This window comes from Eschrichtius robustus, chromosome 15 (genome assembly GCF_028021215.1).
Source record: "Eschrichtius robustus isolate mEscRob2 chromosome 15, mEscRob2.pri, whole genome shotgun sequence".
NCBI classification, from domain to species: domain Eukaryota; kingdom Metazoa; phylum Chordata; class Mammalia; order Artiodactyla; family Eschrichtiidae; genus Eschrichtius; species Eschrichtius robustus.
Window position 1 is genome coordinate 8,063,117 of NC_090838.1, and position 12,721 is coordinate 8,075,837.

Consider the following 12,721-nt stretch of genomic DNA (forward strand, 5'->3'; position numbering starts at 1 on the left):
TTTGGTATTCTATTGAAAATATCATACTATAGCAAATAGCACTTACTTTAGATTTTACACTACCCTGAAATTTATTTTTTGTGTGTACTATAATAACAGCTTAAGCAAGAAAACCATCTCAAAAGATGATGAAGGAAACATTTCAAATACTTTAACATTACTCCTGATAAAAAATATTTGATAAGCTAAGAACAGATGGGCAGGCCAAATCCTTTACTGTCTTAACCAGAAAGCTTCAGCAAACATCAGATTTAATAGTTAACCATCAGAGCTCTACCCACTGAAGTTTAAAATAAAAAAGATAAGGATGAAAAATTTCTACTATTCAATGCTACACTGAAAGACTGAGCCAATTCTATTTTTCTTTCGTATGTTGAATATCTACATATTTTAAATTATTTTCTTATACATAAGTTTCTTCTGATCCTATTTTGGGGGAAAAAGTAATATGGCTTTACTGAAGATCAATCTCTATACAAAGAGATATACTATTATTGTTATGGGAAGACCTAATAGTTCAAAATAATAAAAACAACCCACCCCCCCAAAAAAAGCCTACCAATTAAAGTAATGCAAGTCAAAATTTTAACTGTACTTTTTAACAGAATGAAAGGCTGATTCTAACTTTATAGAGAAAAATTTTAAGAACTGCCAAAAAACTATTATAAAAGGAGAATAATGAGAGGAGACATGCCCTACCAGATACCAAAATAAATGAAAAACTACAGAAATTAAAACAATGATTTTAGTGTATAAACCAATAACAAATCAAAGTAATGGCAAACAGTCAAAAGAGAAATTCATGTGTATACATGAATACACATGAATGATATACAGGACCTTTCATTTACTTCATGGGGAAAACATGGGCTTTTCCACAAATGGCACTGGGGAAACTGGCTACCCATTTGGGAAAAACAAATCCTACTTCATAATAAAAATAATAAATTCCTAGTGACTTAGAAATAGAACCCCCCCCAAAAAAATAAAAATACAAAAAGTTAAAGAAAGTATACGAGAATATTTTTATAATCTTGGGGATTATAAACTCCTCATCTTAGGGATGGGGAAGGTGTTGCCAGCAAAAATTAAAATATGCAATCTACAGATTTGACTACATCTAAATTTAAAAATTCAATAAACAACAGACAATAGTCCAAGAGAATATATTTCCAACATATATAACAAAGGATTAATATCCATAATGTATTAACATTCTAACAAACCAATTTTAAAAAAGCAAAACAACACATTAGAAAATGGGATAAGCAGTGGAGAAGGAATACAAATTACTAATAAGCATACGAAATATGCTGAACCTCATAATAAAAAAAATGCAACTTAACACAATAACATCTTATTTCTCAAGGATGCAACTAATAAAAATTTAAAATAATTACAATATGCAGCATTTGCTAAAAATTTAGTGAAATAAAACATCTATTGGACAATTAGAGTGTAATATAAACTTGTAAAAAACCTTTCTTTACAAGGCAATTTGGCAATATCAAACAAAATGCCCAATGTGCACACCATATGTCCTAGCAATTCCAATGCTAGGAATCTATTCTAAAGAAATATTCACACATGTACAAAAGATGGACCTGCAAGCAAGGTTAACTCCATGTGAAGGACAGAAAATGTACAAGACAGGTCTGGAACACTCTGTTATGTATCAAGACGGCAAGCTAGCTATCGAAGACTAACTAAGGCTCTGTCAAAAGGACTCAGAGCCAACCTGAACATGATCACTGCCAAAGGTGTCACAATTTGAGTATGAATAAGATAAAGGACTGAAACACATCAAATAGGTTTTAAGTCCATGAGTTTAAACTGATACTTCTCCCAAATTGGTCACCTTTGAGGATAAAAGTAAACTAATCCCTTATTTTGAAAACTGGTAAATACAGGGAAAGAATAAAGTATTTATCCTGTCCTTCCTCTGTGACCTGTACTACTGGGTAACCAAGTAAATTCCTTACTTCACAGTCAAATAAAAGGCTGAATTAGGAATCCCAAGAATGTCTTACATTATAGGTAATAAGAGAATTTTCAAAAATTTTAATGTAGAATTTTTCCCCCTCTTCAAGATAAGCTGATTATTGTTCCTATTATGTAAATCATGAGAAAGAGTAGGTGGAGAACAATGGCATATTGGTAATCAATCCAATTCCTTATAAAGGAATTAAAAAAGAGAAAGTTGCAAGTAATACTTGCTTTTATACAACAATTAAGTATTACATGTCATTTCTATATAACACACTATTTAGGAAGATTAAACAAGTGTAATGAATCAGATCTTATTAAAAAATAACTGCACTGTCATTATGTGAATGAGATATAGGACTTTCAGCATGCAAAATCAATTCTTAAAAATAATAAGCACTTATAAAAAGGGGAAATAAACTTATAAAAGTTAGTATGCTTACCTGAACCACCCAGGGACTGTTGGCAAAGGCCATAATATCTCTTTCCTCCCAGAAAAAAGCAGAATCTGACCTTTTTATCATTTCAAACTTACTAAGAAGCTTCATAGCATAAACTTTCTGTGATGCCTTGTGACGAACCTGTTGATTTTTTAAAACACAAGAATTAATTCTTTAATGTTATGAGAAAATAGTGAACAACAGATCATACTATAATGCTGTTCTTAAAAGACTTTAGTTACAAACAAAATGATCCTTAGCTAACTAATAAAAAGTAAAAACATAACATTTTTAATGAAAGAGAGGAGAAAATTCCCCACAGCCTAAATATTTCATGAAATATACAATACCTTTAAATGCTAGATTCAATATATAACTACCTCATTTCATGTAAATAAAACTGAATTCATGAAGCTTCATTCCCTGTTAATTAAGCTAACCAATTTTAAGAATAAGATGTTGTTAAATGAGAAACTTGTAAGATATGTACATGTATCCATCACGATCTGACCATAAGAACCTAGTAAATTTAGATATCAAGGGTTATTTGTGATTTTGTTAAGTCATCCTTATTTCTTCCTAGGTATCCTATTTAAAAGCTTATTTTTTTTTAAGGGAAAAACTACCAATAATATGGTTATTTGATCAATTCTTATCTTCTTCATTAGACTGCTAATTCCGTAAGGGCAAGGACAGTGTCCATTTTTGACCATCATTTAAATCCTAGAATATAACATAGCAAACTGTACCACAGAGCCAATAAATATTTAATGAATGATTATAAAAGTTAACATCTACTGGATAATTAATAATAAATAATAACTGCTAACATTTATACCTGGATATCTAGTAGGATGACCAAAACTGAACTCCAAATCTTCACCCCTGAGTTTATTTCTCCCATAGTCTTCCCTATTTTAGTGAATGGCATCTTCATTCTTCTAACTGCTCTGGCTATAAACCTCTGGCTCCTCTTTTTCTCATACAGCTCATAAAAACTCATCAGCAAATCACGTCAGTCCTACCTTCAAACAGTTTCAGAACCCAACCATTTCTAACTACCTCCACTGATACCACCCTGGTCCGACATTTTTTACAGGCATACGTTGTTTTATTGCACTTTGACTTACTGTACTTTGTAAATATTACATTTTTTACAAATTGAAGGTTTGTGGCAACACTGTGTCGAGCAAGTCTGTTGGTGCCATTTTTCCAATAGCATTTGCTTACTTCATGTCTCTGTCTCACATTTTGGTAATTCTCACAATACTTCAGACTTTTTCATTGTCATTATTATATTTGTTATGGTGATCTGTGATCAGTAACTGTTCTGGGGTGCCCCAAACCATGCTCATATAAGACAGCAAACTTAATCAATAAATGTTTTATGCGCTCTGACTGCTCCATTGACCTGCTGTTCCCCTGTCTCTTTCCCTCATCTTGGGCCTCCTTATTCTCTGAGACACAACAATATCGAAATTAGGCCAATTAATGATCCTGCAATGGCCTGTAGGTGTTCAGATGAAAGGAAGAGTCCCACATCTCTCATTTTAAAGCAAAAGCTAGAAATGATTAGACTTAGTAAGAAAGGCATGATGAAAGCCAAGAGAAGTTGAAAGCTAGGCCTCTTGCGCCGGTTAGCCAAGTTGTGAATGCAAAGAAAAAGTTCTTGAAGGAAATTAAAAGTGCTACCCCAGTGAACACACAAATGATAAGAATGCAAAACAGCCTTACTGCTGATATGGAGAAAGTTTAGGTGGTCTGAATAGAAGATCAAACCAGCCACAACATTCCCATAAGCCAAAGCGTAATCCAGAGCAAGGCTCTAACTCTCTTCAATTCTATGAAGGCTGAGAAAGGTGAGGAAGCTGCAGAAGAGAAGTCTGAAGCTAGCAGAAGTTGGTTGCCAGTGAACTTTCCCCATAATGTCAAAGAGCAAGGTGAATCAGCAAGCGCTAATGTAGGAGATGCAGCAAGTTATCCAAAAGATCTAGCTGAGATAATTAATGAAGGTGGCTACGCTAACCAACAGATCTTCCCTGTACATGAAATAGCCTTATACTGGAAGAAGAAGCCATCTAGGACTTTCATAGTTAGAAAGGAGAAGTCAATATCTGTCTTCAAAGCTTCAAAGTACAGGCTGACTCTCATGTTAGGAGCTAATGCAGCTGGTGGCTTTTAAGTTGAAGCCAATGTTCCTTTACCATTCCGAAAATCCTAGGGCCTGTAAGAATTATGCCAATCTACTGTCTATGCCTTATAAATGGAACAATGAAGTCTAGATGACAGCACATCTGTTAACAACATAGTTTACTAAATATTTTAAGCCCACTGGTGAGACCTATGCTCAGAAAAAAGATTCCTTTCAAATTATTATTTCTCATTAACAATGCACCTGGTCACCCAAGAGCTCTGATGGAGATGTACGATGATATTAATGTTGTTTTCATGCTTGCTAACACAACATCCATTCTGCTGCCCATGGACCAAAGAGTCATTTCGACTTTCAAGACTTATTATTTAAGAAATACATTTTGTAAGGCTATAGCTGCCATAGACAGCAATTCCCCTGATGGATCTGGGCATAGTCAACTAAAAACTTGCTGGAAAGCATTGACTACTCTAGATGCCAGAAGGACATTCGTTACTCAAGGGAAGAGGTCAAAATACCAACATTAACAGGAGTTTGGAAGAAGTTGATTCCAACCCTCATGGATGATTTTGAGGGGTTCAAGACTACTACAGTGAAGGAAGTTACTGCAGATGTGGGGGAAACAGACTCATTGTTCTCTACCCCACAACTCGATTTGTTTTCTTCTGAGAAGACATCATAACATGCAATTTTTTGATGCTGTTTCATTGTACTGTCTGAGTCCCATATTAGAATGTAAGCTCAGCAAAGGTAGGGATTATCCAAAGAGGAAATAGCAAAGGTATACCAGAGAGCAACTGCAATGGGGTTGATAACAAAACAGAGTCACCAGATGTTAAACAGCATTGCAGGCACATTCGATTTCCAGCCAAAAAAAAGAGTGGAGAAACCTTGATGATTTCCTGGACATCAAGGTGAGACATCTTAGGAGAAAGAACCATGCTCTAAAGCAAGGCCTACTCTAGCACTACCTAACAAAGCCTTATAATACCAAACCCTAAAAGATCAAAAGGGGAGTAGAGTCTGGAGTCCTTAAAAGGACTTGGGAAACAACTTGGTCTTTAAACACATCTACATTTACAAAGTAAAAAACTAAGGCTCCAAAAGTTAAGGGTTATCAGCAAGTAACTGGACAGCTTATTAAAATGAAAATCAACACTTGTCAAAGAAAAATAACAAAATTCAGTCTCTATCACATATCAAAAAGGACCTGTACATAATTTAAAAATTACCTGACAGGCAAAGAGGAAAATGTGACTCATCATCAAGAAAAAAGCAGTCAATAGCAAACATCCCCAAAAGATGTTGGATTTAGCTAACAAATACTTTAAATATTTCTTATAAATATGTCCAAAGACCTAAAAGACAGTATGTTAAAGAAAAAAAGGAAAAAATAGTCTCAATGAATGAACAGAAGTAAATACCAACAGAGAAATGGAAACTAAAAAAAGAACCAATTGGAAATTCTATAACTGAAAAATAACTAAAATGGAAAATTCTTTGGAAGGGCTTAACAGAGAATAGAGATAGAAGGACATTCAGTGAACCTGAACACAAATCAATCTAGAGAATAAAGAGAAAGATGAATAAATGAAAATGAATAGAGACTTAAGGGCCTACAAGACAATTTTAAACAGTCTGAAATATGTGTAAATATAAACGGACTAAACACACAATTCACAGGCAGAGATTATGAGAATTAAAAAGCAAAACCTAACCTCATATATTTTAAATATAAGATCAAACAGGTTAAAAATAAAAAGATAGGAAAAGATACACCATGCAAACAGCAAGGATAAGAAAGTAGATAGAGCAATATTAATAACAAAGTAGACTTCAAGGCAAAGAGAAAAAAAGGATAATTCAGATAAAAGGAGTAATAATTCATCAGGAAGGCATTAAAAATTCTAAATATGTTTGTATCTAATAAATAAGCTTAAAAACTCATGAAGCAAAAATTGACAGAACTAAAGAAAGAAACAGGCATATCCTAATTTCAGCTGGAAATTTTAACATCCCTTCTCAGTACTTTATATAACAAATAAATAAAACATCCATATGGATAGAAAGAAAATACAGCCCAGGATGAAAACTGCCTAATCAAATTATAATTAGAAAGGTTATTATATCAATGGGTTATATCACTTATTATTTTGAAATACTTTGAAATTTAAAGTATTTTAAAATATTTTGAAATTTAAAGTGTTTTGATATACTGTAACTTTACATGAAAAGATTCCTATATGCCAAGGGCCAAATAAGTTATGATGAGGGTCACAGATTATATCCATCTTCTATATTAAATTACTAAACTGGAAAAACAATTCCTTTGATTTGTATGGTGTTATGCCATTTATAGAATGCTGAAGATAAATATATGGGAAAGCAATACGAAAACATGGGTGGGAGGGTGGGGGATTAGAGGATGAAGGATCCTAGTCTTAAAAGTAGAAATCCCTTCCACAGTAGATAGACCAGATTCTTACTTAGCAAATTATCTCAAAGCAAATGCTCAGTCCAGCAATGCTTTTAATAAAATGTTGTGGGTTTTTTTTTAAAGTTTAAAACATTACTAAAAAGAGACAGCTAAGGTACTCTCGCTTCTGTATTTATGCCATTCTTCAAATGTTCACTTATTCTAAGAATAAATCGGATTTGAATGTTATCTTAACTTCATTAGAAAAAGCAATCATATAACAGTAAGAGCCAATTAATTTATACCATAATATTATTTATGTTTGACTCAGACCATGACAAGAGTTTTAAGAATTCTGCTATAAAGAACAGCTATGAACAGAAACTAAAAGATATTTGTCAGCTAGTAGGAAATAGTTAAACATTTATTTATGTTTAATCTTTCATATATGAATTAACTAAACGAAAACAAACCTAGAGAAAAGAGCCGTTCATTCAAATAAACAACAACACAGGCATAAGATGATTTTCTGAACATGAGAAAAATGCCTGTTCTTGGTGCTTTATTCTTGGTGATTTTTTATGCAAAACGGTTTCCCTTTCTGTGTTTCCAAAATGCTTACAATAATCTAATATCAAAATTAGTTGTGTACATGTCTGCTTCATAAGCTCCTTTAAGAACAGAATACAATACAAACTTTCACTTGTGAGGCTGCCTAGTGGTTGGCACAATGCTGAATTATCCAATTTAACAAATTCATTATAGCTATTCATTATAGCTATCCAATTTAACAAATTCATTATAGCTATTAAAACTTTTAATAAATAAAGACAATTTTGGTTAGATGTTCTAGTTAATGAGGCCTGAATTTCATTTAAACTACTGTAATAGAACACTTTACAGGCTCATACCACAAGAGTCAGGAACCACCAGCTTGTAGTCTTTGACTTTATCTACAGAACAAACATTAAGAGGCAATAGTTGTATTCATGCCAAACGTCTGCCTCATACCTTAAAATACATTAGTACTAGTATTACAAAGTACTACAGTAAAGCACTGTTATTTCCGGAAAGCTGGTTTCCACTGACCTTCCTTGTGAGGATATCTCCTTCTGAATGATTCTATTATAATCTTCCTCAGCATCTCTGTACGTTCCCCTTTGTTCTCTAGCTCTTTCTCCTTTATTCAATATGGATGGATAAATAGATATAGTAGCGATTCATTACAACAATGCAGAGAGTACTGCTTAAAAGCATGGATGTAGATGTCAACAAACCTGGGCAAAAGTCCTAACTATTTATGAATTATGTGGCCAATTCACTTAATCTCTCTAAATTTCAGTGAATTCATCTACTTAAGAATCTCACAGAATTGTTGAAAAGATAAAACAAGATAATGAATATAAATACTTAGCACACAGAATATAGTCAATGAAAATGTTAGCTAATTCCACCATAGACAAATGGAACTCAGTTCATTCTGTTATGAAACTTTACATGTGTCTCCCCTATGTCACTAGTCCATGATTACCTAAAGGACAAAAACATTGCTTCTCTTCCAATGTCTCTATCTGTTAGAGAAAAAATTGCTATATTCCTAGTTTCTAATTTTAAAAGCGGATGAATGCAAAAGTACCAGCTAATTGACTATATGTTATGTGGAAAAAAAAAAAAGATAATAAGGGTCAAAACAGTTAACAGTTTTATCTCAGCTGATGGAATTCTGAGGGATTTTTATTTTCTTAGATTTGTTTGTGTTTTTTATAGCTAATATGTACTTCTTTAAAAAAATTTTTTTTAAAGTAGATGAAACATTCCTAAGTGTAGCTAGAGACATGTTTGAAAAAGTCCTAAAATGGACCTAGATCTCCTAGAACACTTGTGGACAAAAACTTTTGAAAATCATTCTAACCAAAATGCCCCATTTCAGGCTTTAAATTTTATTTATTTATTTTTTTTAATTTTTACTATTTTTTTTTTTAAATTTTATTTATTTATTTATTTATTTATGGCTGTGTTGGGTCTTCGTTTCTGTGCGAGGGCTTTCTCCAGTTGTGGCAAGTGGGGGCCACTCTTCATCACGGTGCGCGGGCCTCTCATTATCGCGGCCTCTCTTGTTGCGGAGCACAGGCTCCAGACGCGCAGGCTCAGTAATTGTGGCTCACGGGCCTAGTTGCTCCGTGGCATGTGGGATCCTCCCAGACCAGGGCTCGAACCCGTGTCCCCTGCATTGGCAGGCAGATTCTCAACCACTGCGCCACCAGGGAAGCCCTAAAATTTATTTTTGATATCAAAAATTACAATAGATTATTTTTACAAAAAGAACCAATGCATCTATTTGACAGATCTGGAACAGTTATTGTGTGCTGCTGGGGTTTCCACTAAAGACACAAGAAAAGCATGTCCTCCTGCTTTCTGCCAGGTCTGGTTGTGGCAGCTAAGATTGAATGGGGGAATACAGGAATTACCAAAACATGGAGGAAGGGAGATAATTTTTACAAATCAGAAATAACCCTGTAACCAGCAAGGAGCCTGTTTTACTCCAAAGAGGACTAAAAAACCTGAGTTTACATGACAAGTGTTAGAGAATCATTTTCCATACACTCTTTCCTTCTGGTTGGTTCCACTTTAAAACCTTAGTTTAAAACCATTTAAATTAAGAGCAAGCCAGCAGGAGATTTAAAAAAAAAACAAAGAACAAGATCCTCATCTCATATCAGCCTTGAGTTCTATCACTGAGAATCTGTATCCCCTTAGCATTCTGGATCCCCAGGGAGCACCTGAGCCCAGGGATCAGGAATAATCACAGTCAATTCACATCAATGAAAACTTTCTACATTTCAGGTTCTGTGTTGTACAGGACATAAAAAGACAAGAAAAATCCAATCACAGATATGATCTAGCTGCACAAACACGTCCTTTACCAATGTTCAAGACTGAATTAACAAATGGCTCCATGGTGAGGGTTCCCCCCTTTCTCCCTGTTGCTCTACAGACATTCCTACTAAACTGTGTACTTGACTAAAGAAGATCATCTTCCCAGATATAGGTGAACTATTTTCAGACACACAGCTATGAGCTCCTGATGGGAATGCCAAAAGTACTGAAAAGACACAGTTCCTGCCCTCAAAAAATTTACAATATAAAAAGATTCAAAGAAGTATACATATAAACTACAGCACAAGGCATAATATGGGAAATTAAATAAAGCAATCATAATTAAAAGATGCAGACGAGAGAGGGCACACTCAAAGGGTAGGAAGGAAAGCAAAAGGAATCAGGAAACTTCTCTTTTAAAATAAGTACTGCGAGTGAGTGAAACAACATTTTTGGAGGAACAGACAAGTAAACAAGAGCATGCGCTGAAATAAGTAGCCTGCTCAGAAAGGGTAGCATGATGGAAAATAAGGGTTAAAAAGATTAATTGGTGATATCTTAAATAAGAGGGCCTAGAAGGCCGGGATGAAGACTTCATGCTTCATTTAGTAGGCAAGGGAGCCATAAAATGCAAAGGAGAGATACAATGAATGTATTTCAGAAGGGTCAATTTGGCAGCAGTTTGTATTAGATAGATCTATACTTCCCATCTTCATGTATCTCATTATAGAGAAGTGGGGAAATAAAGAAAACAAAATGAAACAAAGCATGTATGTTAGAAAAGCCCCATAGTTGATTCTATTATACCCTTATTGGCGTAGGAGTGGTATGTGAAAATACAAGGCTATGAAGTATGGGGAAAAAAGTTTGCCAAATAGTAATGTGGGTTCAGCTGAGCTTGGAGAGCATGAATCTGCAGAAGATTTAATAAATCCAGTCTTGGTATTTTCTCCATCAGCACTCCCAATCCAAAATCAATAGTACAATGGTGAAACTGTTAGCAGAAGTAGAAAACAAAGCAGGACACAAAGTAGGCCCTCATACCTGACTGGGAATGAAAGGGTATCTTGGAGAAAGGCGGTGGCAGTGAATACCCCCCAAAAAGTGGAGAGACTAGAGAAATATTATGAGCAGGACTTAGTGAAAAATTAAATATAAGAAATGAGGGGAAGAGAAATCAATAATGACTCCCAGTTTTTTGGCTTGAGCATCAACTGGGTTGATGCTAGAGTCATTTATTTATTAAGATGGGAAAATAAGAGAAGGAACAGATTTGTGGAGGAAGAGCAAAGTTAGAGAGGGAATCAAGCATTCTAATTTCACATGTTCTAGATGTCTGTGATACATCTTAATGGAGTTGTCAAATAAGCTACCATGAATATGAGTTTGGAAAGCAAAGTAGAAAGTTCTGAGCAGTAGCTATAAATTTGAGCCTTGACATCACATGGATCGTATTTAAAGTTAGAGGACTGCATGAACTTGCCTTGGGAGAAAATGCAGATCAAAAAAAATAAGAGCCTAGCCTTTGGGAACTACAATACTTACAAGTCAGGTGGAGAATGAACCACTAAGGAAACTGAGAAGGAAGAGCCAGTAATGTAGAAAAAATGGTGTTTCAAGAAAGGAGAACTGAATACTTGTAAGAGGTTAAGATGATAGTGAAACACCATGTAGCCAATAAAATTACATACAAAGTCTATATTGGCACAGAAAACTGGTTATGGCCATAGAGCAAAGAGAATGGACTCTGGAGTCCTCTGCCTAAGTTCAAATCTCAGTTCAACCATTTAGCAGCTGTGTGAACTCTCGCAAGTCATTTATCTTATCTACCTGAATTTCCCCATCTGTAAAATGGGAATAACAGTAGCTATACCATCGAGAAAGACTGTTGTAAAGACTGGTTACTATATACCAATTGCTTAGCAGCCTGCCTGGCATGTTGTAACTGTTATACAAGCGTGTGTTACTATTTACTGTTGCATAAAAAAACACAGGTTGTAAAACCATGTACATAATATGGTCCCTTAATATACATATATTACACATATCTTTAGAAACAGAAAAGTTGGAAAGCTATACATCAAAGTAATAAAAGTAGTTATCTCTCAGTAGTGGGACTGCAGGTGATTTTAAAAAGTATAATGTTGGCTTATTTTATTATTCTACTATGAACATATTTGATGTATAAATAAAATAATTTTTAATTTCAAGGGAGAATAATTAGCATTGATGCAATTTTTATAACTCAATACGGAAAGGTTTCAACTTTCCTAGAATGAAAATAATTAGAATAAAATATAAATATCCACTGAAAATAATTTGACACTAGTTTTGCAACAGTCCCCAAATATTTCTAATCATCAAAGCACTAAAAGATTACCAACAGGCTGGTTACCTTTATGTTTGAAAATGGGAATCGAGAGAAGACATGATAGAGATTTTTATATTTTACCTAATTCTAAGTAACTTAGACCTTTGAGAATGAGAATACATTCATATACTAATCTGTGTAGCTTTAAATAAAACCACCAAGAAAAAATTTAATGTCACATTTTCTTAAGGAGAATGAGTAGACAATATCGCAAAACCAATTAAAGGTTTCCAAACTCCGAAATAATAAGATATAACTTCAAAATAAAAATATTTCCACTGCTACCATGAAAACTTGTTTTTATACATCTCCCCCGAGTAAAGAATCATATACAAGTAATTCCTAACATACACGCATTACATTTAAGAAGATTAATTTATAACTCTACTTTTAGAACCCAGACCACAATTTCTTTCTGAAACTATAACAGTTTCAAAACAAAAGCTCCATGAATGTAAAGGTGCCTTGTCTGAGTAGTT

At 34.1% G+C, this 12,721-nt stretch overlaps 1 protein-coding gene across 3 annotated transcripts in view; it reads right to left on the reverse strand.

Annotated features, from left to right (window-relative positions):
* ROCK2 (Rho associated coiled-coil containing protein kinase 2) overlaps positions 1 to 12,721 on the reverse strand; it is a 139,924-nt gene that overhangs the window by 66,727 nt on the left and 60,476 nt on the right. For all 3 annotated transcript variants that reach the window (XM_068563870.1, XM_068563869.1, XM_068563871.1), the window contains exon 4: positions 2,430 to 2,567. In XM_068563870.1, the coding sequence (XP_068419971.1) occupies positions 2,430 to 2,567 (138 nt within the window). The remainder of the gene's footprint in view (positions 1 to 2,429; positions 2,568 to 12,721) is intronic.